The sequence below is a fragment of the Tursiops truncatus genome, chromosome 13 (assembly GCF_011762595.2).
Source record: "Tursiops truncatus isolate mTurTru1 chromosome 13, mTurTru1.mat.Y, whole genome shotgun sequence".
NCBI lineage: Eukaryota > Metazoa > Chordata > Mammalia > Artiodactyla > Delphinidae > Tursiops > Tursiops truncatus.
Genome location: NC_047046.1, coordinates 26,414,976 through 26,442,861, shown reverse-complemented (window position 1 = coordinate 26,442,861; position 27,886 = coordinate 26,414,976). Strand labels below are relative to the sequence as shown.

The window sequence follows — 27,886 nt, the reverse complement described above, 5'->3', positions numbered from 1 at the left end:
AGGGAAGCCCCACAAGTCCTCTTAAGGAGAACCTACCTTCAATCAAGGCTTCAAAGAATTCTGACAGATACCATTCCAAGAAAAACTGAGCTCGTCGTAAAAACACTGACAAAATGTGTAAGGAAATGAGGCCCCGTTAGTAAGAGCTAGACCTGCCCAGACAGACTGTGGGTACTGGGATTATCTGGCACAGAACAGAAAATTACAAAAAAGATCAAGTAGACCTATATGGGAAAAGAATCTAAAAAAGATTGGATACATGTATGTGTATAACTGAATCACTTTGCTGTATAGCAGAAACTAACACAACATTGTAAATCAACTATACTCCAATAAAAATTTTTAAAAAAAGATCAAGTAAGCTTTCAAAATTACTGAGTAACTTCTTGGTTTTTCTTTATAAACCACTTAATATATATTTACTTTAGTGTATAAACTATTATGCAAGAAAAACAAAGTGGTTCATTAAGAGTTCAGACTTCTTAAGGACTTCCCTGGAGGTCCAGTGCTTAAGGCTCTGCACTTCCATTGCAGGGGGCACAGGTTCTATCCCTGGTTGGGGAACTTAGGTCCCGCAAGCGTCATGGTGCAGCCTTAAAAAAAAAAGAGTTCAGATTTCTTAGACTACACTTGACTCTGGACCTCCAGCACATGCGGCCCCTCTGGCTGAATCTGTTTCCTCGGGGAGTGGGAGGCCAGGTTCTCAGCTGGGTCTGAGGAGCAGACAAGACCAGACATGGCTGCTGGTGGGGGAGCCCCAGGGCTGGCGTCGGAGCTCAAGGCAGACGGTAGGCATCAGGATTCACCCCACGCCCCTGGTGTGAACTCGGCAGAGAATGGCTCTCCGCAAGGCCAGAGAGCCAGCACCACCGAGGGAGCGAGGGCGGTGGGGCAGGAGCTGGGGTCTGCTGAGGCCATTCCCCAGGCGCAGCTCTGATGTGGCTGCTGAGGTGAGGGACACCAGGGCCTCGGAGCAGAGGACGTAGAAGCTGAAGCCACCAGGGAAGAAAGCTGGTGGGGAATCACAGCACAAGATCCCCGGTTGGCGGTTGCTAGTGGGAAGAAGGCTGGTCTGGTTGCAGCACAGAGCACACCGGCACCTCCCGTGGGAGCAGGTGGGCCATGAGGGTCACACACCAGGAGTGGGGCCAGGCTGGAGCCGCTCCTTCCTCCAGGGCTCTGCAGGCCCAGGCTGCTGTGTGATCAGCGAGATACTCACCTGCTTTGAAACAGAAAACACTGCTTCCACCTGGGAACTTCAGACCAACTCTGGGGGGCGTCCCATTTAAGAAGATCTCAGTAGACCTGATTGTCTATAAGTTGGAGACCCCTGTTAGGAGGAGGGGTTGTTTGAGGCCACCGAGTGCTGTACAACAATGTCCCCAACCACACCTGTTGTCAAACACAAGTTCATGTGCCTGACACACAGTGAGGCCAAACAAACTGAAACATGGGCGTTTAGATCAGAGAACTGATCACAGTTTATCACAGGATATTGAATATAGTTCCCTGTGCTATACAGTAGGACCTTGTTTTTTATGTATTTTATATATAGTAGTTTGTATCTGCTAATCCCAAGCTCCCAATCCATCCCTCCCCCAGGTAAGAGTTGTTTTGTTTGTTTGTTTTTGTTTTTTTTATTTATTTTTGGCTGCATTGGGTCTTTGTTGCTGCACGCGGGCTTTCTCTAGTTGTGGCAAGTGGGGGCTACTCTTTGTTGTGGTGCGCAGGCTTCTCATTGCGGTGGCTTCTCTTGTGTGGAGCACAGGCTCTAGGCACATGGGCTCAGTAGCTGTGGCTCGCAGGCTCAGTAGTTGTGGCACATGGGCTTAGTTGCTCCACGGCACGTGGGATCTTCCCGGACCAGAGCTCAAACCTGTGTCCCCTGTATTGGCAGGCGGATTCTTAACCACTGCGCCACCAGGGAAGTCCTGGGTAAGAGTTTTTATAGGTAAAATTTGGGGGGAAGTCTGCAGGGTGTGTGACCTTCCTCTGATTGGTTGGTGGGGAGGTAACAGGGTGGCGTTCCCAGAATCTCAATCATCAGTCTTATGGCTGTAACCCGTCTGGGGTCCACTGCTTGTGCTCAGCCTGAAGTCACCATCCTCCACCTGGGTGGGGGCTTTAGTCCTTCCTTGCAGAAGCACTCAGAGGTATATGTCAGACTGTTATGTGCCTCCCATGAGGAGGAGCTGGGCCCCTGCCCCATGCTGCACTGTTGCTGCTTTCTGCATTCCCTCACTCCCTAACTAGTATCAATAATTGAATCTGCCCTTTGGAACTCAGGGAAGGTCTAGGAGGCTGAAGTCATTTTCCTACAAACAAGAAGCAGGGACACGGAAAGGCTTTTGTGCCTGGGAGGGCCCCACAGGGTCGCGCTCGGTTTCAGTTCCCCCTTTTCTTTGATACGTGTCAATCTTGAGGGAACAGGTGTTGGACAAGAAAAGGGAATAACATTTTGGACAGAGAGGTTCATCATAAACTCGGCGGAGGGGACTTCCCTGGTGGTGCAGTAGTTAAGAATCCGCCTGCCAATGCAGGGGACATGGGTTCAATCCCTGGTCTGGGAAGATCCCACATACCGTGGAGCAACTAAGCCTGTGCACCACAACTACTGAGGCTGTGCTCTAGAGCCCGTGAGCCACGACTACTGAAGCCTGCACGCCTAGAGCCTGTGCCCCACAGCAAGAGAAGCCACCGCAATGAGAAGCCCACACAACGCAACAAAGAGTAGCCCCTGCTCACCGCAACTAGAGAAAGCCTGCACGTGGCAACGAAGACCCAACGCAGCCCTAATAAATAAATAAATAAATAAACACTCCTTAAAAATAAATAAATAAAATAAACTTGGCAGAGGAGCTGGGTTGTGGGGGAACTTGGTTTCATGCCCACCTGGCTTCCACCCTGGTCACCTCCACACCCTCAGCCTGCCTTGTCCTCTGGGATGACTAGGAGAACCCTGTAAGCAAAGGCCCAGGGGAACTCCATGTTGGTTAATCAGCTCCGGAAATTGTCCTAATAGCATGGAATTATCAGTGTTATAACTAGCATCCCAACTTAAAGTATTTTCTAAAATCGTATCACCTTATTGGCATAATCAGTGTCAGTTGGCGTTGTTGGTTTTCTGTGGTCGGTTGGCAGGAAGATTCTCGAAACTCTCTGACAATATCAGAATCATCTGTGAGTGGGAAAAAGTTTGTAAAGATGTGCACATGGTTTAGCTTCAATGAATGTGTGAAGCATTGTTTAATAAAAGAGTAAAATGTCCAATCAGTAGCAAGGCGTTAATTAAACAGTATATATGTCATGACTCTACCTACCCTGCTGTCCAGAATGAACAGACAGAGCTACGGGAGAGGGTGTTTCCAGTTTCAGTGGGAAACAGTACAACCCCATCTGTATGTGTGAGTGTGCGGGTCCAAGGTTTGCTGGTGACACATCACACAGAAAACACGGGCCAAGATCATGCCCCAGGGTAGCGACCAGTCATCTCTGGGTGCTGATTACTTTTATCTGCGTTTTCTGCCTCTTGCTCCAAGAAAACTTGTACCGCATGCCACAGGCGGGAAGGTGGGAAAGCTCCAAGAAGCTGGCTCTGCTGGCGGTGGTCCTCCCGGTCAGCCCTGGAGAGGCCTGCAGCCCGATGGCCTCGCCAGAGCCCTTTGGAGCAGAAGCCTCTTCTGCTCAAGAACAAGGGGCTCCAGACTCTTGCATCTTCCCATACATGGAAAAGCACTAAATTCCTTAACTTGAGATATCTGGTTTCCTTTAATTAACAGTAATCTTTTGATGTGCAGACTACCTGCCCTTTGTTGCAAAACTCCTATATATCCTGACTCCCCCATCTCCTCAGAGCAGTTTGCTCAGGGTTACTTGAGATGCTGCCTCCTGGGCTTGAAGTCCTAAAAATTTCCACTGAATAAAACAGAACTGTCAAAAAAAAAACAAATAAAGAACAAGGGGCTCTTTCTTCACTTCCTGACATCAGCATCATGGGTGCACACAGTACGTGCCGGGAGCACAAGTACAGTGAAGATAATCAGCGCCACCCGCATGGACAGCCCTGGGGACCCCATCAAACCCTCTGTGCACCCCAAACCCACCCCCGTCCCCTGGGCAGGCCTGGCAGGATCAGGGAGTCCTCCTCACCCCACTTCTCCAACACCCGCCTGGCCTGTGGGTCAGATGCGCCCCCACGTCCCCCCACCCCCAGCTTCGTGAAGCCCACCAGGTCTCCGCTTGTTCAGAATCCACCTGCGAAAGCCCCAGTGCTGGTGTTCTGGCGTTGGCGCTTAAGCACTGCAGACAAAGGGGCGGTTGTCACCCAGAGGGTAGGCAGATGACCCCTCTGTAAATGAACCCCAACTGGCATATGAGACATCCTGGGCCCCATTGCCAGCTGGTATTTGGGGTTTTCCAAGTGCCCTCCCCTCTCTTGTGTCCTGGGACCTTCAAAAGCCCTATCAGTCCACATGGGACCACCCTTGGGAGACTTGCTGAGACCACTGGGCTGGTGGTGACAGAGCCATAGCCACACCCACGAGGCCTTAGGGACAGAGGCTGTGCAACAGCCCAGGAGGGGGACCCCGGGAGACCTTTGGAACGGTGGGGCCTTCGTGCTGGTGCTGTACTTACACTTTGCTGCTGGGTGGTTCACAGGCGGATGCCGTGGTGTGCAGTGCCTGGGCCTCCCTTGGGCTGTGGTCATGGGGGTGGGATCGGTCAGGGCAGCCTGGAGATGTGACCCTGCTCAGCAGTGTTTCCCATGGAGCTCGAGCCCCAGCCCCGCCCCCCACAACTGAGGGGCAGGAGCCTGGGGGGGCTTAATGAGTCCCAGGACTCGGGGACCTGTGAGCCTGTGAAGCTGCGTGCCACCAAGGTTCGGTGACACGAGATTTCCTATTGCGTAGAAGTTCTCGAAAGGAATTGTAAAGCAAACAGTGGAGGGTATTGAAGCAGCCCGGAGGCTGGCAAATAGAACACTCACCCTTCAGCAAATGTTTGAGCACCTACTGTGTGCTGGGCATTATTCCAGGTAATGGTTATCAGTGGGCAAAACAGAAAAACCCTATTCGGTTGAATTCACATTCAGTGAGGTTGACAGGCGACAGACACAGTGTTTGAAGGGGATGAGTTTTGGGGGTGGGGCAGGTGCGGGGGCCACGGTGCCAATGGAGCTTCACAGCAGGGCCATCAAGGCAGCTCAGTGAGAAGGCGGCCCTGAGCAGAGCCCAGAGGAATCCAGGGGCCTGGTCTTGGGGACATTTGAAGGGAGTGTCAGCAGCCAGGGCAGGTAAAGGCAGAAACGTGCCAGGTGTTCAAAGAAGGGCCTTGGGGGTAGGGGCGGGGGGCACGGGCTGTCGTCAGGCCTCAGGTCATACTCGCAGTGGGACCTGGGACCTGAGGTGAGGGGCTTGCTGCTGAGAACAGGCTTCAGGGGTGGGAGCCGGGAGCCCTCGGGTGGTGCTGACTCGAGTGAGAGGCCATCAGTGATCCTTCGGGGTGAGAGGGCGGCCATCGCCACGTGCACATGGATTGGGTGTGGAGTGACAGAAGCCAAGGATGACTGCTTTGGCACTTGAACATCAGAAACAGAGGGTTATCATCACTGATGGGGAAGACTAAAGCAGAGACGGCTGGAGGGCAGGACAGGAGCTTGTCTGGGACAAGCTGAGGGGGTTCGAGGGGGGCTGCTCAGGCGGTGGGGGGCCTGGCCGACTGGACAGTGCTGTGAGGCCGAGGGCCCGGACAAGAAGGCCAGGGCCCCTTCCCAAGTGGAAAATCGGGCCCTGGGCCTCTCGACTCATCCGGGAAGCTTGAGGGCCAACCCTCCTGGAACAACCCCCTGGGCTCTCCCAGGGGAGTCCATGGGCCCAGCTCAGACTGTCCGGCTCCTCTCCTCAGCCCTGGTCTCATGGAGGGAGGGGAGGGCTGTCTCTGCTTGGTCCCGGCTGGTCTGGTCTCTCCCAGATCTGAGTATGTGCCGGACACGTGACTTTCTTCTCACCCAGGTGCTTGTTTGGAGTCCCAGTCACACAGTTGCTCTTGTCTGGAGAACACAGTGTGACCACCCCGCAGCCCCATGGCTACGCCTCACCCTCTTCCCTCCCTGTCCATGTGTCTGCACAGGCCTGTGAGCACTGCACGGGCAGCATCTGGGAATTCCGGGAGGAAGGGGGGGGGCAGCTTGTCCTCAGATGGCTGTTGCGGGGGGGTGAGTCCCAGGTGTCAGTTGACTGGTCTCCTTAAGAGGGATGGGCAGCCTGGACTAGCTGAAAGCAGGAAGCACTGCCTTGTCTTAGCAGTGTCCCCATGTCCAGAGGAGGACTCAGCTGCACCCATGGACTGCTGTCACTGTCTACCACTCTGGTGCCTTGGCGGCCAAGTGCCCACTTGAAGGCACAGGGCTGCAGTGGAGGCTGGGGTTCACCAGGGTCCCCCGCCCCACCTCTGCCTGGTTACAGAGGTCATGGTGGGTGCCCCGTGTGCCCAGCCTCAGCTCTAACTCTCCTGGAGGCTGTGTGCTTGCTGCCCAGCCCCCCACCAACCCCAGGCCCAGCCCGCACGCAGCCTGTCAGGCAGGCACTCGGCACTCCCTCCTCTTTGCAGGTGGACAGACTGGACGCCCCAGACAGACTGTGGCAGTGAGAGGAGCACATGGTGGCACCTGCCCCTCTCCTGTTTGGTAGGGGGCAGCCCGTAGCCCCTAGTCCCCTGGGGAGGGGAGGAGAGTGGGGCAGTGATTGACACTGCCTGCCCTTCCCTGGCTGGGTTTCGGGCAGGGTGGGATGGACGGGGAGGACAAAGGTCAGTGCTCCAGGACTGCTGGACTGGCATGGCCTCATCTTCCCAGATCTGCATGCCTGGCGGCTGCCCAGCTACAAATACTGCTGTGTGTCCCCCCCCCCCCCCCCGCCCCCAACTGCCTGGCCGCAGGCAACAAGCCTGCTCTTGCTCTGCACTGGAAAGCTGCCTGGATGGCCTGGCCGTGAGCAGTCAGAGCGGTTGGTGTCCTCTACACAGAGGCTGCAGGAGGGACACAGGCCTGAAGTTTGTGGGCAGGCAGCACAGAGCCTCAGGCCTCCCACACCTGTGTCCTCCATACTCAGGCCCACCCAGCATTAATGTCAGTCTGTTTCTTAATATTTTGATGGGCATGCATGGACGCAGCCCACTGAGCTAAGTAGGTGTCTGTGTGGGGACGAGGTTACAGCCTGGCCAGCCCTCCAGGGGCCCCACAACAGCAACTCCCACCATCCCTGCAGCCTCTGTGTGGTCTGGGCTGGCCTGAACCCTGCTCCTTGGACCCCTGGCCACTCGGGGGCAGCAGGAGTCCTCACCCTGGGCCTCTTCTTCCGCAGGCCGCCGCTACGCAGACAACAGGCCCACTGCAGGCCCGGCCTGCCGAATCCCCCGCCGGCTCCATTGTGCAGCTTCCGCGGGGAGGGCGCCGGGTGCAGCACCCTCTACGGGTCACTAACCTCCCCAAGGAGCGCGTCACCCCAGAAGCGCAGAGAACCCACGGGAGACGGGACGCCTGGACGTCATTTATTTTGCTGGAGCCCAGTGATGGCAGCCTCTGAGCCGCCCGGGGCCTGGGGCGGCCACTGACTGCCCGAGGCAACCGCTGCGGCCGCCGCGCAGGAGGTGGACTCCGACCACTGGGCCCTCTGGCTGGAGCCTGCACTCTTGGGGAGTCGAGCGCAAGTACTCCCAGGCGCAGGGGAACGGCGCCCTGTCCACTCCGCGCTGGCAGAGCTGCCCCCACCCAACGGGTCACTTTGCGGACCCGCTGGACAGAACGTGTAACTCGCACATTAAATGAAAGTCTGTTTATCCGGGCCGAGCTTCCCCGCCGGTGCTGGCGTGGGCGGGAGGGGCCAGAAGAGCTGCGGAGCCTCTTGTGGGGGGAGGGCGGTGAGCAGGGCTTGTCAGGGGTCCTCTCCCCACCGTGTGCGCCGCCCGGAGCCTGGAATCCCGCGGCGGCCTCGCGGCGCGTTGGGTGCGGGGCGGCCCCGCCCTCCCGGTAGGGAGGGGGCGGCCCCACGCGCCCCGGGGGCGGGGCTCCGGGGGCGGTGCCCAGTCGGGCCCGCGCGGCCATTGGCTGGGCCGCCGGCCCACCCGGCCTTAGTTTCCCGCGGGCTCCGGGCGGCCCGGGGGCAGGGCCGGGCTCGGACTATGCAGGGCGGAGCCCCGGAGTGACGCGGCCGACCCGCCCCGGCCCATAATCGGCGCCGCCGCCGCCGCCAAGACCGAGCGCAGGAGCTCGGACCCGAGGCCGCCGCCGGGCCCCGAACCCCGCCCGCCATGCCCGCGCCCCGCGCTCTGGCGGCCGGCGCGCCAGCGCCTGGGAAGGCCGCGCTCACGCACCCGGGGAAGGCGATCCTGGCAGGTGGGGCACGCGCACGCGGACCCCGACCCCCACCCGACCCCGCCGCGTTTCCGGGTGGGTCCGGGACACCGGCTTTGCCGCGCTTCCGGGCGGGCCCGGGCCCCTCCGCGTGTCCCCCCGGGCCCCCCGCTAGGACCGCAGGAGGGGCGTGGGCCCGGCTCCCGGGCGGCGGGCAAAGTCCGGGCGGGGGCAGGGGAGGGGCACGCCGGGAGGGAGGGGGAGGGGTCTCAGCGCGGTCCGGGTCTCGGTCCTTCCCCGCAGGCGGCCTGGCGGGTGGCATCGAAATCTGCATCACCTTTCCCACCGAGTATGTGAAAACGCAGCTACAGCTGGACGAGCGCTCGCACCCACCGCGCTACCGGGGCATCGGTGAGTGGGGGCGGCCGGCGGGGGCGGGCAGGCCGGCGGGTGGGGTCGCTGACCGCCCCCTCCCCCAGGGGACTGCGTGCGGCAGACGGTCCGCAACCATGGCGTCCTGGGCCTGTACCGCGGCCTCAGCTCCCTGCTCTACGGCTCCATTCCGAAGGCGGCCGTCAGGTGAGGCGGGCTCGGGGCCCCGGGGCCGCGGGAGGGAGTCCCGGCCCCGCGGCGGCCCCTCTCATGCTTCTGCCTCCCACCCCAGGTTCGGGATGTTCGAGTTTCTCAGCAACCACATGCGGGACGCCCAGGGACGGCTGGACAGCACGCGCGGGCTGCTGTGCGGCCTGGGCGCTGGTGTGGCCGAGGCCGTGGTGGTCGTGTGCCCCATGGAGACCATCAAGGTGGGCAGGTCTCGGTAGGGGACAGGCGTGAGAGAGGGCCGGGGTGGTGGTCTTGTGCCCGGTGGAGACCATCAAGGTGGGCAGGGGTCTGCCTGGGGAGCCTGGAGCAGGAGGCCCACTGGAAGAGCCTTCTGTGGACTGGATTCTATTCTGGAGGCAGTGGGAAGACAAGGTCTTAAAAAACTTAAGAGCACAAACCATAAGGTAACACGTGTTTGCTGCCTAAGTTGTGGGGAAAAACCAGCAGACATGACAGCAGAGGCTCCTCGGTAAGGTGGCCCTCTTGCTCCTGGGGCCACGTGTCTCAGAGGCCAGGTGTGCCCTTGCCCTGACCCTTGGGAGCCAGCGCCTTTGCTTCCCTCTTTCTCAGGTGAAGTTCATCCATGACCAGACCTCCCCCAGCCCCAAATACAGAGGATTCTTCCACGGGGTCAGGGAGATCGTGCGGGAACAAGGTGAGCCACTCAGCCTTACCCTCAGGTGGGGTTAGGGACCTGGGTCCGGCTGGAAACAGCTGGCACCTCCCCTTCCTGCCTTGGCGCTCCTGCGGGCTGGGGCCTGGAGGCGTCAGTGTGACCGCAGTGCCTGCCTGCCCCAGGGCTGAAGGGGACGTACCAGGGCCTCACGGCCACCGTGCTGAAGCAGGGATCCAACCAGGCCATTCGATTCTTCGTCATGACCTCCTTGCGCAACTGGTACCGAGGTGCGTCTGTTCCCCAAGACCCTACCTCCAGGCCTGGAACCCAGCCCTTGTCCTCCGTCCCCTTCTGATCGCAGCCCTCACGCCCATCCAGGGGACAACCCCAACAAGCCCATGAACCCGCTCATCACTGGCGTGTTTGGAGCCATCGCGGGCGCAGCCAGTGTCTTCGGGAACACTCCTCTGGACGTGATCAAGACCCGGATGCAGGTGGGGGCGGGGCCTGGGCGGGACCGGGAAGGGGTGGGACTGGCTGCTGAATCCCGCAGCTGCTGGTGTTCTGCAGGGCCTGGAGGCGCACAAGTACCGCAACACGTGGGACTGCGGCCTGCAGATCCTGAGGAACGAGGGGCCCAAGGCGTGAGTGGGGGAGGGGCAGGGCTGCCGTCCCCACCCCAGGCCCCCGCCTTCCACCTGGGTCACACCTCACCTCCTGTCCACCCATCCCAGGCCCTCCCTTTGTCCTGTCCCCAGGGAGTCTGCTCTTTCTGCTCTTGCTCCTCCCTCGGATCTCTGGACCCACCCACACTTTCCAGACACGCTAGCTTCATCTTCTCTTCACCCTCCCCCCTCAGGTTCTACAAGGGCACCGTCCCCCGCCTGGGCCGGGTGTGCCTGGACGTGGCCATCGTGTTCGTCATCTATGACGAGGTGGTGAAGCTGCTCAACAAAGTGTGGAAGACAGACTGAGCCCCGGGGTCTGCGCATGGGCTGCTCCCAGCGCCCCCTTCTCACAATTGCAGTGCAGTCGTGCCAAAAGGCCCCCTTCTCCTGTCCCTTACAGTCCATGGCCCAGGGCTGTCCCCTGTGGCCATCGGGTCCATGTGTCCCCTGTGGTCTGTATGACACCACTGTGGTGTCCATGTGTCCAGCTGAGACCGGGTGTTCCTCTGGCCTGTGAATCTGTGCCCACTTGTCCACGTGCTTACTCGTATGCCTGTGTTTCATGTTTCGTGTTCTGTGACCCTATGCCCCACTTCCCGGGGTGCCTGTGTGGCTTTGGGTCACGGCCCTGTAGCCATGGCCTGGTCCCAGCCCGGTGCCTTCCACCCTGGGCAGCAGGGGCATCACCCTGGCCTACCACAGCTGCCTCTGGGTCTCAGCCTGGCCTCACTGCATTCCAGGGGCTGCGTACCCCCCGCTTCTCCCGCCACTGGCCTTAACCAGCCCTTGGGCCCTCCCTCCGCCCAGGACAGGGTGGCACCTGCCACTCTCAGGACCACCCTTCCAAGGCAGAATAAACTGGATCCTGTTGCAGCCTCTTGTCCCTGTGTCAGCCCATCTGTGGGTGGGCAGTGGTGGCCACACCTCTGCCAAGGGCAGGCCCACTCCTCATCTGAGGACACTGTTGGGGCCAGGCAGGCTGGTGGGCAAGCGAGCTGTGGCCACAGTGTTAGCCCCTTGGGAGGCCTGACACCAGGCCAAGGAACATCTGGCCTCCATCCAGGCCTTGCCTGTGGCCTTGGGGCAAGATCCTGCAGGGTCACCTGGCAGGCAACATTGAGTGGGCAGAGCAGAGCTGCCCCACGCTGGTGGCTGCACCTGGAGACAGTGCTCTCGGGCTCTTGTTTGTCCTGCAGCCTGTGGCCCAGCCCAGCTTACCCCCTCATGGTTTCCCTGTGATGGTCTGCTCAAGGGGCACTGCTTTGGGGTGACCAATTTTTGGTCCCCTGAGACTCTGAGCACGAGGTCCTTTGGTGTTTTTTTTTTGGCTGCGTTGGGTCTTCTTTGCTGCGTGTGGGCTTCCTCCAGTTGCAGGGAGCAGGGCTACTCTTCGTTGCAGTGCACGGGCTTCTCATTGCCGTGGCTTCTCCTGTTGTGGAGTACGGGCTCTAGGCGCACAGGCTTCAGTAGTTGCGGCACGCAGGCTCAGTACTTGTGGGTCGTGGGCTCTAGAGCGCAGGCTCAGTAGTTGTGGCGCACGGACTTAGTTGCTCCGCGGCATGTGGGATCTTCCCGGACCAGGGCTCAAACCCGTGTCTCCTGTATTGGCAGGCAGATTCTTAACCACAGCGCCACCAGGGAAGTCCAGGAGGTCCTTTCTTAATCCTTCACTTAGGCTGGGAGGTAGCAGCCCTGGGGCAGGAAGGGGTGGGCACTTAGAGCCCTCACCCCACAGCTCAACCTCAGGAAGGTGTCCCTCTTGCTGAAGACTCCCTATCCCGGGACCCAGGCACAGCTGGGAGCCCAGCCCAGCATGGGGGCCAAAGAACCCTGAACTGGAGGGCCCCTGTGGCCCAGATCTGGCTGGGAACCACCACCCACAAGCCAGGTGGAGGAGGTGTGAACAGGATGGGATAAGCCAGTGCCCCAGGCTGTGAGGGGGCAAAGGACCTTCCTGTCCAAGGGACTACATGGCAAAAGCCACACAAAGGGCTTAGCTCAGACTGGGAAATAACCTGCCCGCAGGAGACTCCCAGCAAGCAGGTCCCATTCCTGGAGCTGCTCCTTCTGGGAGAGAGTTCCTCACCCCAGCAACCTCACACAGCACCTGGTGTCTGGGGCAGATCTGGGGGCTGAGGGTGGGCTTGAGGGTGCAAGGAATGTGGTTTTGAAGGACCAGGCTGTGTGTGTGCCCTCAGTGCTCACAGGAGATGCAGGAGAAAGGGCCCAGCAGCAAAGCTTCCCTGTTCACAGGCTGAGGCAAGCCACCTAATCTTCATTTCCCAACCTGTGAAATGAGGTGACACAAGAACCCACTCCAGTGGGCTATGAGGCTGGAATGATGTAATGTCTGTAAGGCACTTAGAACAATGCTTTGCACAGAGTGAACCCTCACAGGAGGCTGCTGGCAGTGCCCCAGGGTCCCAGGTAGTTCCTAGAGCGGGCAGAGCCCAGGAGCTGGGCCCTGAGGGGACTCAGTGTCCTGGAAATCTGACCTCTAGGAATGGCGTCTGCTCATTGACTGCACCCCAAGTCTTGTCCCCATCCCCTTTCACGAGGAGGAAGGGGACAGGCTACTCTGAACTGAAAGAAGGGCATGGAGACCTGTACCCAGGAGGGGCAGGGACCCCTCTCTTGTGCCACACAGCACAAGGTGGACAGCAGGTAGCCCAGCCAGAAAAGTTGGTTGAGCTGGGCCTGTGTCCCCTGGGGCTGTGAGCCTGGAGAATCCACCAGCCCCAGTGGACCACTGGTCCCCCACCCTGGCCCCGCCTGTTCACAGGTAGCTGGAATAAGTCGGCAGCCTCAGTTCCTGGAACTGAGACCTGAGGGGGGGGCGGGGTCTCTGAGCTGAGAGAAGACCAGCAAGGCTGGAGGAAGTGAGCAGGTGGAGAGTGGCTAGAGAGGCAGGCAGATGCCTGGAGGGAGCTCAGCTGCATTTAACCAAGATCTTGAAGGCTGCAGGGAGGAGGCCGATGGCAGGGGACCTTGCCTTTGCAGCACTGGGGCAAAGGGGCAGAATGATGTGGGCAGATCTTTGAGCAGTCGGGAGACAAAAGAATCAACTTCCAGGGTGATCCCCCACCAACCTGGACACACAGGCCAGGGCCAGGGAGAGCCCCAGGAGGTGACTGGGTCTGCATATCAGAGGAGAGATGTGAGCTGAGTGTGGAGACTCCAGGTCACCATATGCTGCGCACAGCCAGAGCCTCTGTGCCCAGCTGGAAGCCACTCAGCCTCAGGCAGCCTTCACCATCTGGCATCGTCCGGAGCCTGGGATCATCACAAAATGTGCCCTGGACAATGGCCTCAGACACAGGCCAAGGGAGCAAAGGGTGAGGTGGTGGCCACTCCTGGGACAGGGCTTGGCCAACCTCCAGCCCCATCACAGAGGCCCTCAGGCAGCTGCCCTCCAGGGCCCCCCCGCCCCCACTTCCTTGAGGCCTCTCCTCACCCACTATTGCACAAGCGTCCTCTGGTTTTTCCATGTCCTTGTGTAGGTGATGAATGGCAATCAGAGCTTAGTACACACACACAAAGAGTCACTCCTGACAAATGGGTCTCTCTCCTTTTAGCCAACAAAGAGAAATCTGTTTTTCGGGTTGTGCCCTCAGCCTTCACAGCAAACACAATCTGAGCTGAGGATGCCAGAGTATTTTTCTCACTGACATTCTACTTCCTACGTGTTCTCAGATTCCCTGGACCAGGATCCTTTGTATAAGTCACAGAATCGGGGGGGTCTGAGGATCTCCTGCCTCCTTAAGATCTGGCAACAGAGCCAAGGAGAGAGATGCAGGCACAGCGGAGAACTAGCTGAAAAGGACAATGGGAGGGCCACAGAGAACACCTAGGATCGTGGACAAACGTAGCCTAGGCCAACAGAGTGGGTGAACCATGGACAACATGGTGGCCCCTGGTGTGGCCTTGTAGCTCTTCTCTTCCCACGCCCATCTGGCGAATATCCCTAAGAGTAACCTCCCCTCTGCTCAGATTGGTCTAGGCCCTGACGCCTGACACTCCCCAACTGTTGTCACTTTTGTTTCCTCGGCCTGGCCAGCCACTCCCACTTATTCCTCCATTGGCTGGGCCTGGCCCGGTGGCCCCACTTGGCCACAGGACTGTCATCTCCCGAGTGACCTCCAGAGATGGGCCATCCCAGCGCCCCTGCTCAGCAGCCGGCAGTAGCTTGCCGCCCAACCCCCCGCTGAAAAGCGATCTAGGGCTCAAGCTCTCGGGCCAACAGGCCTGTCTGTCCCTGGCGGCCCTCCAGGCTGACCGCACCCTGGAGCCCCGCCTCCAGCCCACTATCCTCGCGGCCCGAGGGAACACCCCCCGACCCAGGGCTGTGATCGGGGAGGTAAAGAAACATCCGCGACCGGGGCCGGGGCGCGGGGCGAAGCTGTGCCCGCGTGCCGTCAGCTAAAGGCCGCAGACCTTCAGGGCGACTCAGCTCCCAGCCTCGGAGATCCGGAGACACTCAGGAAGTTTTCCGGACCCGCTCGTGAGGGAGGAACCCAACTCGCCGGGGCGGGAACCCGCGACGCCGGCAGGGAGCTCGGGGCCTGACCTCACAGAGAGAGAACCGAGGAGGCTGAGGGGAGCGGCGCCGCTTACGCCCGGAATTCGTGCGGCGCGCGCTGATGGCGTCACTGCGCGCCCAGCCGGCGCAGGCCCGCGCATGCGCTCGGCCGGCAATCTGAAGGCCCCTCCTGCTCACTGCCGTCAGACCCAGGTCCTCGGAGCGGATCGCCTGTGCCCCGACCTCGTCTGCAGCCTCCAACAGTCAGCGCTCGGCCGGCGCAGCCACCATCGCCCACCCTCCCCAACGTCCAACGCCCACGCTGGACGCTGCCACGGGCGCTCCTGACGCGCCTGCCTGAGGCTCACCCCTGTATCTTCCTCCCCGTGCAGCTTTTTGCTCTAAAGTCCCCAGTCTCAGCCACGGGAAAGGACATAGGGTCGCGGGATGGGACCAGGAGGTCCACCAGCCTCTCCACTGATGGCGCCGCCCAGTCCTCCACTAATGGCCTGCGTGGCCATCTCCAGCCCAGCCACCTGTTTCCAATCGTGGACTCAAGTAAGGCACGGTGACCATGGCACATCCCCATGGAAGAGGCGCCCAGGGCAACCATATGGTGCATGCACACCCCTCTAAGTCCCCCACTCCCAGAGCCTGTCATTACCAACGCAGGAGAAGGAGTGGGGCCTGGGGCATGTCCCTCCAGAAGGCAGCAGTAAACACAGGTGGCACCCCTGGTCAGTGGGCCTCCTGCCAGGACCTTTCCTCCTCTCAGTCAGCCCCACTTCTCGGATGGGAAAACCCAGGCAGAGACAGAGGACCTCTCTGGGATCTATGGAGGCCCAGGTCTGCACAGTCCTCACCCTGCCCCACCTAATGAGGGAGCTGAAGATAAGCGGTTGGGGAGGCCGCAGGTGGCATCACATCAGCCGGCTCAGGGGTCCACACCCTGGGATGGGATTCCAAGGGAGAGATGGAGGGTCTGCAAGCAGTGGCTCCTCCCTGGCCTCGGACAGCATCCTCTTGGTCTGCGACCTGCTTCCTGGCCTTGTGGGATGGGGACGGGTGTGTGCCTTGCTCAGTGGGTAGGCCGGCACCAAGTCCACAATGGGTGAACAGAGCCAGACGTGGAGTGCAGAGGGGAACAGGATGGGGAGGGGCCGGCCAGGAGAAGGGAAGGGGTCCCTGAGGACAGGCAGGGGCTGTGCCCTGACCTCCCGCAGAGGCTGGCAGAGGTGGAGGCTACAGCCAAGACCCAGGCTCCACTCACACCTGCTGGGCCAGGTGCACGCATAACCCGTTGGCCTGAGGGACCGAAGGGTTCATCCCTTCCTCTGGTTCTCGGGACCGGGCTTGGCCCAGTCACCGCTGGGAAAACCGAGACCAGCCCGGGGCCTGGACTGCAGAGGTCCAGCGGCCGCTCCACCGAGGGGTCCCCCGCGTGCGCGTCCCGCTGACAATTGAGCGGCCAAAGCAGATTAACCCTCGTGCTAATCCCCGCTAATGGTTTCAGAATCCCCGGCGCCGAGCGGCTAAGCCGGCCTTTCTCCGCGGCGCGGCCGGCCCTCCCCGGCGGCCTCAGCCCGCGGCCGCGCGATGCTATCTCGGCCCCGCCGCGCTAATCCCCGCGCTCGCTTTCTTCCCGGGCCCGCTCGAGATCGGCCGATTGGCCCTTGATTACGGCTGCTATCGAGGGCCTCTTTGTGCTGTGGGCCCTAAATCCCCTAATTCCGTGATAAAGGAGGAATTAGCGGGCGTTTGCTGCTGAGAAAGGCACCGGCATGAAAGAAAGCAATCAGGGGAATCCTGATGGCCTCGCCTGTCCCGCCGAGGAGGGGGCAGGAAAGGGGGCCCGGGTGGGCGCTGCGGGGAGAGGGAGGGTGGGGGCCACTTCCCACCTTCATCCCGAGTCCGCCTTCCCCAGCCCCGAGCTGCGCCCAGGACCCCTCCCCGCCCCCACCCTGGCTGCCGAGGGACCCCGCCTCCCCTCTGGCCTCACCTCCGCACTTGATGGGACCTAACCCCCAAACCGGCCTTGGACCTTGCTGGACCTACCTTGTGCTCCGGCCTCTGACTGTCCAAAGCCCGTGGTTCCTCAGGACTTACCTGCAGATCCATTCCCTTGGCCCCTGATGCTCCTCTGCCCCCTCCTCACCCCCCGGAGTTCCTGCCCCCCATCTGCCCCTGTCTCTTGGCGCTGACCAGCTTTGACCAGTCCTGGAAGCATCTGGGTCCGCTCTTTAGTCGGGGAAACAGAAGGGAGGGCAGCCGGGAGCGACTGGGATTGTGGAGGGAGCATGTGCGGGGGGAGGGGGCCTGAGACCCCTGGCGGCGGGCAGGTGGGGTGCGCAGGGAAGGCCCCTCTGCAGAAGCCACGCTGAACCCCAGGATGGGGCTGAGAGCACCGGGCTGGCTGCGAGCTGGGCGCAGTGGCGGAGCTGACCCAGAGTCTGGGCAGCTGGAGGAAGGAGGCAGAGGCCAGCTGGGGCAGGTGGACAGAGGTGTCAGAGTCCAGGGGCTGGGGGAGCACGGAGATAAGGCAGCTGATCCTCTTATCCTGAGCGTTTGGAGCAGGGGAGTGCCGTGAGTGGATCTGTATGCAGAGCGCACCTGAGCCACGACAGCAGGCTCATTTTGGGGAGGGTCTCAGGCCAGGAGAGTAGCCGGGAGTATGTAGAAAGGCCATTGTGGGGGCCCAGGTGGCCGGCATCTGCATTGGCACTGAGGGGGTGGCAGAACTGGTGAGATTTGGGGGTGGCAGTAGGGGAGTGTCCAGCACTGCATGCAGTTTGAGGCTGGGGCAGCTCTGAGGGCAGGTGGGTGTCATGGAGGCACATGGGTGGGTGGGCCACTTACCTGGGTGGACAGGTGTGCATTTACCAAGGTGAACGGAATTCTAGGTGTTGTTTACCTAGGTAGCGAGGTGGAAAGGCAGGCCGTTCACCAAGGAGGACCAGTGGGTGGGTGTGGACCAGCGGATGGTGTCGTGGACCCCTTCAGTGGTCAGCTCACCCATCCTGCGCCTCTGAGTGTTGGCGACCAATGGTGCACAGCTGCCTCCACCTTGGAATGTTGCCCTGGGTGGTGGAGCCACCTACACAGCAGACAAGGACTAACCGGCATAGGGACTAAAAGGCTTGTCCCTGCTTCCTCGAGACAGTTGAAAACTGAAGCAGCCTGTGTCTGCCCCAGTGCTTCCGTGGGGGTTTCCAAGGACCCAAATGCCTTGTCGCTTAACACTCCACCCCTCACCCGTGTCACCCTGTTCATCAGTTTCCCAGGAAGCAGGGCTCTCAGTGTGCAACTGGGATGGTTAGTCCCCCTATGCTTCTGTTGTGTGCCCCCAAAAAGAGATGTTGAAGTCCTAAGTGTTGGTACAAGTGTTGACCCTCCTTCTAGTTTATACCTGTTCATATCCAGTGTTTTCAGTTTTTTTAAAAATGTATTGTTCAGAGTTTATCATTGTTATCCATAGGAGGATTAGTCCAAAGCAAGTGACTCTACCATTAAGAGAAGTGTAACTCTGCTCACTCATTTTAAATATCTTTTGAGGCTTATCTAAATTACTAGATACCGGTTTTTTTTGTTGTTTGTTTTTTTAGTTTTTGTTTGTTTGTTTGTTTTGACCATGCTGCGTGGCATATGGGATCTTAGTTCCCCGACCAGGGATCAAACTGTGCTAGGCATAATAATGGTCCCCTCGAAAATGTCTACATCCTGAGCCCCAGAATCTGTGAATATGTTACCTTACATGGCAAAAGAGACTTTGCAATTGATTAAGTTTATCATCTTGAGATAAGGAGATTATTTCTGGTGGGCCCAATGTAATCATAAGGGCCCTTAAAAGTGGAAGCGGGGGAGAAGAGGTCAGAATGATACAATGGTCAGAAAGACTTGACCTACTGTTGCTGTCTTTGAAGATGGAGGAACAGGCTATGAGCCTTGAGAAACTGGGAAAAGCAAGGGGATGGGTTTTCCTTCATCTATGAAAAATATAACGTTTGCTGCATCTATGAAAGACCTACATCTATCATCATACTTAGGGCTTAAAGACTGAGTTGTTTCTCTCTCAGACTGGAAGCAAGGCAAAGATGTTTGATGTCTCAATTTTTATTCAATGATCTACTGGAGGTCTAGACATTTCAATAACACAAGAAAAAGAAATGAAAGCCTGGAAATTCCCTGGCGGTCCAGTGCTTAGGACTCAGCACTTTCACTGCCGGGGCCCACGTTCAATCCCTGGTCAGGGAACTAAGATCCTGCAAGCCATGCTGTGCCGAAAAAAAGAAAGGAAGAAAGGAATGAAAGCCATAAAGATTGTAGATGAAGAAGTAACACTAGCAGATAATATGTTCATGTGATATAGTCGTTTACATAGAAAACCTTAAAGTATATACAAAATCAAATTGAGGTCTATAAATTAATACATGAAATCAGCAAATTTGGATTGTATTTCCCCCCCAAAAATATGTTCTACAAAGGGCCAATAGGCACATGAAAAGATGCTCAACATAACTAGTCACTAGGGAAATGTAAATCAAAACCATAAGCTACCGGGAAGTTCCCTGGTGGCCTAGTGGTTAGGATTCAGCACTTTCACTGCGGAGGCCCGGGTTTGATCCCTGGTTGGGGAACCATCCCACGTGCTGCCAAAATACCAAAACAAAACAAAAACATAAGCTACCACTTCACATCCATTAGGATGACTACAAATTTTTTTTTTTTTTTAAAAAGGGAAAATAACAGATGGTAGTGAAGATGTGGAGAGATTGGAATTCTTGTGCTTTGCTGGTGGGAACGTAAGATGGTACTGCTGCTATGGAGAACAGCTTGGCAGTTTCTCAAAAGTTAAACATACAATTATCATGCGATCCAGCAATTCCATTCCTAAGTATCTACCCTAAATAAGTGAGAGCAGGGACTCGAGCAGATACTTATACACCCATGTTCACAGCAGCACTATGCACAATAGTCAGAAGGTACGAACAACCCAAATGTCCACTGACGGATGAATGGATTTTAAAATGTGATGTATACATGCAATGGTACTCAGCCATAACCCCTGGTTGTCAGGGGCTGAGGGTAGGAGGAAATGGGGAGCTAGCATTTAATGGGTACAGGGTTTCTGTTTGGGATGATGGGAAAGTTCTTGAGATGATAATGATGATGATTTAACAACATTGTGAATGTACACTTAAACATGGTTAAAACGGTAAATTCTATGCTATGTATTTTTTACCACATTAAAAAATAAAATAATAGAAGAGCAAAAGACTGAAATCACCAGACCCAAAGGAGTGTCACGATCCCTTGCTCAATTTCCAGCCAGTTCTCAGACCCAGACCTCGTCTGCTGAAGTCTCCTCCCGTGAGGAAGGATCCGGCAACACTGTGGAGAGTGTTTGTAGGCTTGATGCCCCTAATCCTCTGCAAAGGTACGTATGTCCCTTTCCTCAGGTAATTTTATGCTGGAGAAGAGGAAAACCCAGGCCATCTCAGAGCCATTGGATACAGTCTCCATGTTAACACTGGTCCCTGGGACCCAATGTGCCATCATGGCCTCTCCGTTGGATTGGGAATATAGAGAGGGCAGGCGATAAATGGAGTACTGACCCAACTCCATCTCACAGGGGACGCCAGGGGGCTCCTAACCTACCCACTGGCTATTCTCCAGTTTCTGAATGCATAATTGGAATAGACATATGTAACATTTGGCAGAACTTCCGCAGTGGTTTCTAATCTTTAGAGTAAGACCTATTTTGTAAGTGAGAGCTCCTGAACTGCCCCCTACCAAGATGAAAAAAATGCTTTCTCTTAGGAAGAATAGCAGAGTTGAACGTCATGGCTAAAGACTTAAAGGCTGCAGGTGGTGGTCTCTAGCAAACCCATGATTTAGTTCATTAGTCTAGCTCCTGAAAAAAATAGATGGATTGTACAACAGTTCTTTGTGATAAAACACTCAACAAACTTGAAATAGAAGGGAACTTCCTCCACCTGATAAAGGGCATCTATAAAAACAATCCACAGCTAACATGATACATTATGATGAAGACTGAATCTTTTCCCTCTAAGAGCAGGAACAACATGAGAGTGCCCACTCTCACCACTGCTGTTCGGTGATTTATTGGAGGTTCTAGCCAGGGAACTTAGGAAAATGAAGCAGAAGGCACCAGTGTTGTAAAGGAAAAAGTAAAGATCTCTGTTCACAAATGACATTACCCTGTATATAGAAAACCTTTAGAATCCACAAAAAGCTATTAGCATTAATAAACAAATCCAGCAGGTTGCAAGATACAAGATCAATGTACAAAATCAATTGTATTTCTATACACTTGCAGTGAGCAATCTGAAAATGAAATTAAGAAAACCATTCCATTTATAATAGTATCAAAAAGAACAAAATACTGAAGAATAAATTAAAGAAGTAAAAAATGTATACTCTGAAAATTACAAACATTACTGAAAGAAATTATAGATGATCTCAATAAATGGAAGACATCCTATGTTCATGGATTGGAAGAGTTAATGTTGTTAACATGGCAGTGCTCCCCAAATGGATCTACAGATACAATCTCTATCAAAATTCCAGCTGGTCTCTTCGAATAAACTGATAAGCTGGTCCTAAAATTCACATGAAAGTTTGTGGGAACCAGAATAGCCAAATCAATGTTGAAAAAAAGAACAAAGTTAGAGAGCTCACACTTCCCAATCTCAAAACTGACTGCAAAGCTACAGTAATCAAGACAGTAAGGATAAATGTATAGATCGATGGAGCAGAATTCAGAATCCAGGAGGAAGTCCTCACATTTATGGTCAATTGATTTGCAACTGGAGGGTGGGGAACAATTCAAGGAGGGAAAGAATAATCTTTTCAACAGATGGGACTGGGACAACTGGATATCCAAATGCAAAAGAATGACATTGGATCCTCAGCTAACATCATACACAAAAATTAACTCAAAATGGATCAATGTAAGAGCTAAAACTAGAAAATTTATAGTTTATAAAACTGTAAACCATCAGGGTTAATCTTCATGATCTTGGATTTGGCAATGTCTTCTTAGAAATGACACCAGAAGTTTAAGCAACCAAAGAAAACAATTCAACTTATTCAAAATCTTAACATCTTGTGCTTCAAAAGACACTATCAAGAAAGTGAGAAACCACCTACAGAATCGGAGGAAATATTTGTACATTATATATCTGATAAGGAGAGGGGGATGGTGCCAGGCTACAGCCTTGGGACCATGGCAGCTGCAGCCTGTCCCACTAGCCTTCCACTTACATTCAGAAAATGTGCCCAACCAGAATCCTGGGGAGTTTGACTTCAGTGCACTTAACGTGAGAGTGGGTGGGCTGAGGGTGGCAGGGCTGCAGGAAGTGCCCCAGCGGTGTGAGCTGGTGACTTGCAGCTGCCCCTTCCCTGGAGCATCACTGGTGGGAGCTGCCTTGGCCGAGAAGGCTGTGCACCCCAACCTCACTAAAGGGGGCCCCAGAACCCCTGGGCTAGAGTGGAACCAGCCTCCCCTCAGCACCCACCCCCACTCCCTCGGGTGCTCCCCCACCACAATCACTGATTACATCGCCATCACTCCAATGTTGCCTTTTTCAAAGTGTCCAATACATGCAGTCATACAGTATGTAGCCTTTTGAAAGTTGTTTACTAAATATGATGTGTGTGAGGTCCATCCCTGTTGTTGCACGTGTTGCTGTCACTCTGGGCTCCTCCCTGGTGTGCATGGACCCTGGACCCTGGCGTGTTCATCCATTCACCAGCTGATGAGAGTCTGAGTTGTTTCCAAGCTTTGTCGATAATGATTAGAGCTGCTCTAAACATTCATGGGCAGCGTCTTGTGTGAGCACAAGTTTTCATTTCTCCAGGGTGAATCCCAGGGATGGAATTGCTGATACGTGGGGTAGGTGTAAATCTAACTCTGGCTGCTTTGTTTTGAACATCTCTTTCTCCTTCCTCTGTAGGGAGCCAGAAGAAGCCAGGCAGCTCCTTCAACACCCCCGCTGGGCATCTCCGTAGCTACATCATCTGCCTCACCAGGTACATTTCCTATTTCCTGTTCTATGACAGGTGACAATGTTGTTAAACTTCTTGCCACTCCACAACAAGGGTTTCCTTCCCTCCATCTTCCAGTACATTCTCCTCACCTTCCCTAAGACCCACCGTCAGTCTCAGCAGGTTCCTTCCCGCTCCCTCTGCCCCCCCGCTGCCTGGTCACAAAGCCAGTGCCCATGGTTTAGGGTTTGTATCTGCAGCATTGCATTCCAGTACCAGGACCCGTCTGGTTACCTAGAGCCCATGATACCCACCTCACACTCAGTGCTGAGGACACCACAGTCACCTCCTATTGTTGCCTCTCGCCGTTCTCACTTTCCGTCTCCTGCGATTGCAGTAGATGGTGGCTGGGACAGAAGCCACCGGAAGGCTGACTCACCCCTTGGTGGTGCTCCATACTGGCTGTTGGCTGGTCCTTAAGCTGGAGCTGCTGGCGGGAACTGCTCTGCCTGTCCTCTCCTTGTGGCTGCAGGCACCTCCTCGCAGCGTGGTGGCTGAGCTCGGAGAACAAGCATCCCAAGATGAGAGAGAGAAACTGTGTCACCCAGCTGTAGGACCTGGCCTCAAAAATCACAGTGTCACTTCTGCTGCCTCCTAGTGGTTAGAAGCGAGTCACTAAGCCAGCCCACGTTCAGGGAGAGGGGATTAGATTTCACCTCCTGAAGGGAGGAGTGTCAAAGTATTTGCTGACATCTTTGAAATGCATCACGGTGGGCCGCTTATCACAGTGGGCCGCTTATCAAGGTGGACAGGTGGAGAGATGGTGCATCTACCAAGGTGGATAGGTGGGTAGGCGCCCCATTTATCAAGGTGGGGAATACCAAGCAAGGGATGGATTTTGAGATCTTGAGTCTGCCCCAGGCATGGTGACTGGGAGATGTTCATTGGTGGCTGAAATGGGACATGGAGCAGATGCTTAGGGAGATGAGAGCCTGGAGCAGAGGGAGAAGTCAGGCTGGTGGTATCAACTGGGGAGTCCTTGGCACAGAGGTGGTGTCTGAAGCTTCAGAAATGGGGAGGGATAAAGGAACAACCAGGGCCCAGCCTTTATGACCACTGACCCTGTAGCCCCCATCCTTGAGGAACTGACTTCGATGGGTAGTCGGCCCCCAGGTGCCTCTCTGATCTAATGGTGAGCACATGGTTCTGCGAGGGAAGTTGGCTGGGAGAGGTTTCCAGGGTCACCCAAAGGGACACGTGGGAAGAGATGGGAGCTCTGGGGCAGTGGCAGCCATCTTGCGACCATGAGGTGGCCCACTCACAGATGTGGTGGCTCCTTCACAGAGCTTCCAGATTAACAGATCCTGGGCAGTCCTGGTGTCAGGACTCTTATGACAGTTGAGTCCGCAGGTTCTGTCACTTGAAGTCCAGAGTCCTCACTGACACCAGAGTGGAGTCAGCAAGGGAGCTTGAGGAAGGGTGTGTGAGGTGGGAGGAGAAGCATGAGACCGTGTGTTGCCCCCCTAATGGTACCTGCCATTCATGGAGGCCCCTGCCCAGCGGGGTTCTAACCTCGCACACAGTAACTGGTTGAGCCCTCCAAGCACCTGAGAGTTAGGTCACTATTATTATGCCAGTTTATAGATTGGGAAACTGAGGCACGGCGGGGTGGTGGCGGTGGTGGTGAAGGAACCTATCCCACAGCCAGGAAGTGACAGCTGGGGCAGAAGCCAGGCCGTCTGCTGCTCTGTCCTGTGAGCCACACAGTAACTTTTCAGAGGTCCAGAGAAGGCCTTCAGCAGAAGTCCTGGCCGGCTGCTTAGATGAGGACGAAATGGTCTTCCTGGAATTTGGCAAAGTGCAGGTCAGCGACAAAGTTGGGCAGAATGACCCGGAGGGATGGTGTGGACGGAGCTGAGGAGTGGGGGTGTGGACACAGGAGTCAGCTCCTGAGAAGAATGGCTGTGATGAGGGTGGGGAGGGGGTGGTAATGATTTGGGGTGGATTCTGGGAAGTACCGGAAAGCAGATGATAAGTTTCCCCAGAGCACATAAGTGGGGCCTCCGATGGGGCCCAGGAGAAAAGGCAAAGAATTGGAGGCCCAGGGCAGTGGGGCTGCGGGTTTGGTGATGAGCAGAGATAGCTTCCCCCCCGCAACCCCGTTTCCTCCACGAGGTTGAGACCCGGGCTCCTAAGTATGTGTGTGGAGGGGGCGGGGGAATTTGGGCCGAAGTGCGGTGGGACCGCGGGGTTGCCGAGGGTATTGGGCCCCATTTGAGGTTGGAGCTCAGGAGTTTGGGGGCCAGGAGACTGTGCAGTTTGTGGGGGGGTGTTCTCCAGACTTACTCCTCCGCCTGGTAGGTCCCCGAAGGGGACAAGGAACCAGCCCTGGTCGCGGTGGCTACAGGACCAGGGCACCCAGGAGTTGGGCCAGGAGGCGGCCCCGCGCCCAGGGTCTGCCGTGGTCCGGGCGTCCTCGGGCCCTTGCCCACGCCGCAGGGTTGGACAGGGAGCTGGCGGGCACTGGAGGCGGCCCTGCGCGCCTCTGCCAGCCCTGCGAGTCGGGGGCATGAACTCGCGGCGCAGGGCTTCTTGCGACCGCTCCCGCCCGCCTCCGCCGCCGCCGGGGATTAGCACGCTCCTGGCCGCGCGGCGGGATTAACCCGCGTGGACGCGGCGCCCGGCTCGGGGATTACGGCGCGCCCCCTCGACGGATATATTCCCGCGGCGACGGCGACGGCGGGCGAGAGGAATGGCGGCGGCGCGGGGCGCGGCGGGCCGCAGGGGTCCCGGGCGGCCCTGCCCCTTCTCCATCGAGCACATCCTCTCCGGCCTACCCGAGAGCAGCCCCCCGGCCCGGGTCGCCCGCCCGCCGCCGCCCGCCGGCCGCCAGAGCCCCGCGGAGCCGCGGCAGCCTGAGGCGCCCGAGGCCGTGCCCTGCGCCTGCTGCTGCTGCTGCGGCCCCCGCGCGGCGCCTCGCGGGTCCCCGGAGCCGGCCGCCGGCCTGGGTGAGTGGGCACGGGGCGCGGGAGCTGAGGGACCCGGGGCGGCGCAGGGGGGTGCGGAGCCCGGCCCCCGGCCCGCCCCTCACCGAGCCCTCGTCCCGCAGGCGCGCGACTACCGTGGCCGCTGAGGCTGGGGCCCGCGGCGCCCTTGCCCTTGGCCGCACCCACCGGGGGCTCCGGGGCGCCGCCCGGCGCGGGCGGCCCTGGTTCACAGCGGCGCACGCGGCGCCACCGCACCATCTTCAGCGAGGAGCAGCTTCAGGCGCTGGAAGCGCTCTTCGTGCAAAACCAGTACCCCGACGTGGGCACTCGCGAGCGCCTGGCCGGCCGCATTCGCTTGCGCGAAGAGCGCGTGGAGGTGGGTGCCTGCAGCCTTGGAAGAGTCGGCCTCGCGTGGCGGGCGGAGGCGCACAGGCCCCGGGAAAGCAGGGGCGCCGGGTGGGTCCCTGGCAGCGGCGCCTGGGGATGGCGCGGGAGGAAGGGCGCGGGCTGGAGCAGAGGTCGGGCTCGTTTTCTTTTCCTTAGTTTTAACCCCCTACCCCCCGCTCAAGACAAATGAGGCGCGCGTTTCTGTTCCGGAATTTGGGGAACTTGGAAGAGCGCGAAGCTGTTGAAGGGGCGTCCCGGGCGCCGTCGGACGGAGGCGGGGGTGGGAAGGGGCGGACGAGGAGAATGCTCCGGGTGGGAAAGGGGTCCCAGTCCCGAGGCCCGAGCGCCGGTCCCCATCAGCAGCGGATGAGGGGCGGTGGCTCAGCCGCTGCGCGGGGCCGGCCCCGCAGCCCGCGTCCGTCCAGAACCCCCGGCCGGTGCACCTGGGAACCGCGCGGGACGCGGGTCCGGGGCTGGGCCTGCCTGAGCGCCCCTCCTCCTCCTCAGGTCTGGTTCAAGAACCGCCGGGCCAAGTGGCGACACCAGAAGCGCACATCGGCGTCTGCGAGGCTCCTGCCGGGAGCCAAGAAGCCCCCGAAGGAGAGCTGCTGACGGCTGCAGAGTTACTCCTGGGCTCGGTGGCACCTATGGGGCCGGCTCAGGGAGAGGACAGACCTACCCTAATAGGAGTTGGGAGAGGACGCCAGCCTCTAACCTGGTGTCTGCCCAGTTGCCTGCGTCCTGGAGCTCAACGCGGGAGCCCCTCTGCGTGTGTCCCCGCGCCACCCGCCCCGCGGAAGGAGAGCGCACCGATGCTCCGTGCTCCATGAGCCTTCCCTCCCAAGCGCAAGCGGGCAGGAGGGCCGGGGAGACTCGGGGGTGGGGTGCGGGGCACAGAGCAGATCAACTTCCTCAATCCCCCACCACACCCCAGGAGGCACCAAGCCACCCCAGGACAGGAGCCACCCCTTGTCAACAGTGGCACCCAGCGTCCTCATCCCCGCCCACTTCCTGCTGGCCTCAGTCATCTCCTCAGCAGGGACGCAGCCCCCTTGACTGGCCTAGAACCCTCCAGAGGCTGGGCGGGTGGGGTCTCTGCGTCCTGGGGCTGGTGCCAGGGGCCTGGGCGTCCTGACCCGCGGAATAAGAAGGCTGGGTGAGGTAATCTCCAAGCCCCGTTCCTGCTGCTCAATCTTGTGAGTCTTGTGTGGATACTGAGAAATAAACAAGCTACTACAAGCTCTGAGAAAGCAGTCCAGACTCGAAGTCTTCCGTGGCTCCACTCCACACCCAGCCGGGACCTGCCCCTCCTCTCCTTCCCAGGGAGTGGGGGGCAGGCTTGTCACAGCCTGGTGAGTCCTCCGTCCCTGTGCCAGGGTGGGCCCAGCAGAGCAGACTGCCCCACAGATCGTGGCCCGGCACCCTGCACTGGCCTCTAGGAGCTGCCTCTTGGGTGGGGGTCCTTGGTTTCCTCACTCTGGGGTTTCCATGCAGGAGTGTCTGCCTCCCTCACAGCAGCCAATCTCTGCCACCCTGTGGGGTGGGACCAGGTTCAATTGGGAGAATCCCCCCCTCCACTGCCTTGGAAAATGCTGTCCCCTCCATCATCCTGGCCCCAGCAAGAAGGACAGCGTGAAAACAAGGCCTCAGTTCCCCAAGTTGGCCTGTATGGTGGGTGCGAGGCACCTAACACCCCCCTCACCTGGCGTGGGGACTTTGTTCTGCCTCCTCACAGGTCCTGGAGGGATG

At 57.9% G+C, this 27,886-nt stretch overlaps 2 protein-coding genes across 6 annotated transcripts in view; both read left to right on the top strand.

Annotated features, from left to right (window-relative positions):
* SLC25A1 (solute carrier family 25 member 1) overlaps positions 1–11,110 on the top strand; it is a 34,090-nt gene extending 22,980 nt beyond the window's left edge. The window contains exons 3-11 of one of the 3 annotated variants that reach the window (XM_033837444.2): positions 7,362–8,392; positions 8,654–8,761; positions 8,830–8,929; positions 9,015–9,153; positions 9,524–9,608; positions 9,752–9,856; positions 9,948–10,063; positions 10,140–10,213; positions 10,429–11,110. In XM_033837444.2, the coding sequence (XP_033693335.1) occupies positions 8,308–8,392; positions 8,654–8,761; positions 8,830–8,929; positions 9,015–9,153; positions 9,524–9,608; positions 9,752–9,856; positions 9,948–10,063; positions 10,140–10,213; positions 10,429–10,543 (927 nt within the window). In that variant the 5' untranslated portion in view covers positions 7,362–8,307 and the 3' untranslated portion in view covers positions 10,544–11,110. Of the gene's footprint in view, positions 1–7,361; positions 8,393–8,653; positions 8,762–8,829; positions 8,930–9,014; positions 9,154–9,523; positions 9,609–9,751; positions 9,857–9,947; positions 10,064–10,122; positions 10,214–10,428 lie in introns of all 3 variants that reach the window. The other 2 variants (XM_073790420.1, XM_033837445.2) reach the window with 2 other exon arrangements.
* Positions 11,111–11,241: 131 nt separating this feature from the next.
* Positions 11,242–27,387, top strand: GSC2 (goosecoid homeobox 2). 3 transcript variants are annotated; one of them, XM_073790422.1, is made up of 4 exons: positions 11,242–15,314; positions 22,733–22,808; positions 25,873–26,126; positions 26,645–27,387. In XM_073790422.1, the coding sequence occupies exons 1-4, from the start codon at positions 15,204–15,206 to the stop codon at positions 26,747–26,749; spliced, it is 546 nt and encodes a 181-aa protein (XP_073646523.1). In that variant the 5' UTR covers positions 11,242–15,203; the 3' UTR covers positions 26,750–27,387. The 3 variants fall into 3 exon arrangements, with proteins under 3 accessions (XP_073646523.1, XP_073646522.1, XP_019781793.1); XM_073790421.1 differs by having other exon boundaries at positions 11,242–20,190; positions 22,733–25,771; XM_019926234.3 differs by lacking the exon at positions 11,242–15,314 and adding an exon at positions 24,468–25,771 and having other exon boundaries at positions 20,197–22,808.
* The last annotated feature ends 499 nt before the right edge of the window (positions 27,388–27,886 follow it).

Bases quoted from the DNA above. Each gene is read 5' to 3' on its own strand.
- GSC2 (XM_073790421.1), top strand. From the start codon at position 25,516: ATGGCGGCGGCGCGGGGCGCGGCGGGCCGCAGGGGTCCCGGGCGGCCC. The intron at 25,772-25,872 runs GTGAGTGGGCAC...CTCGTCCCGCAG, and splicing joins GGAGCCGGCCGCCGGCCTGG to GCGCGCGACTACCGTGGCCG. The intron at 26,127-26,644 runs GTGGGTGCCTGC...CCTCCTCCTCAG, and splicing joins TGCGCGAAGAGCGCGTGGAG to GTCTGGTTCAAGAACCGCCG.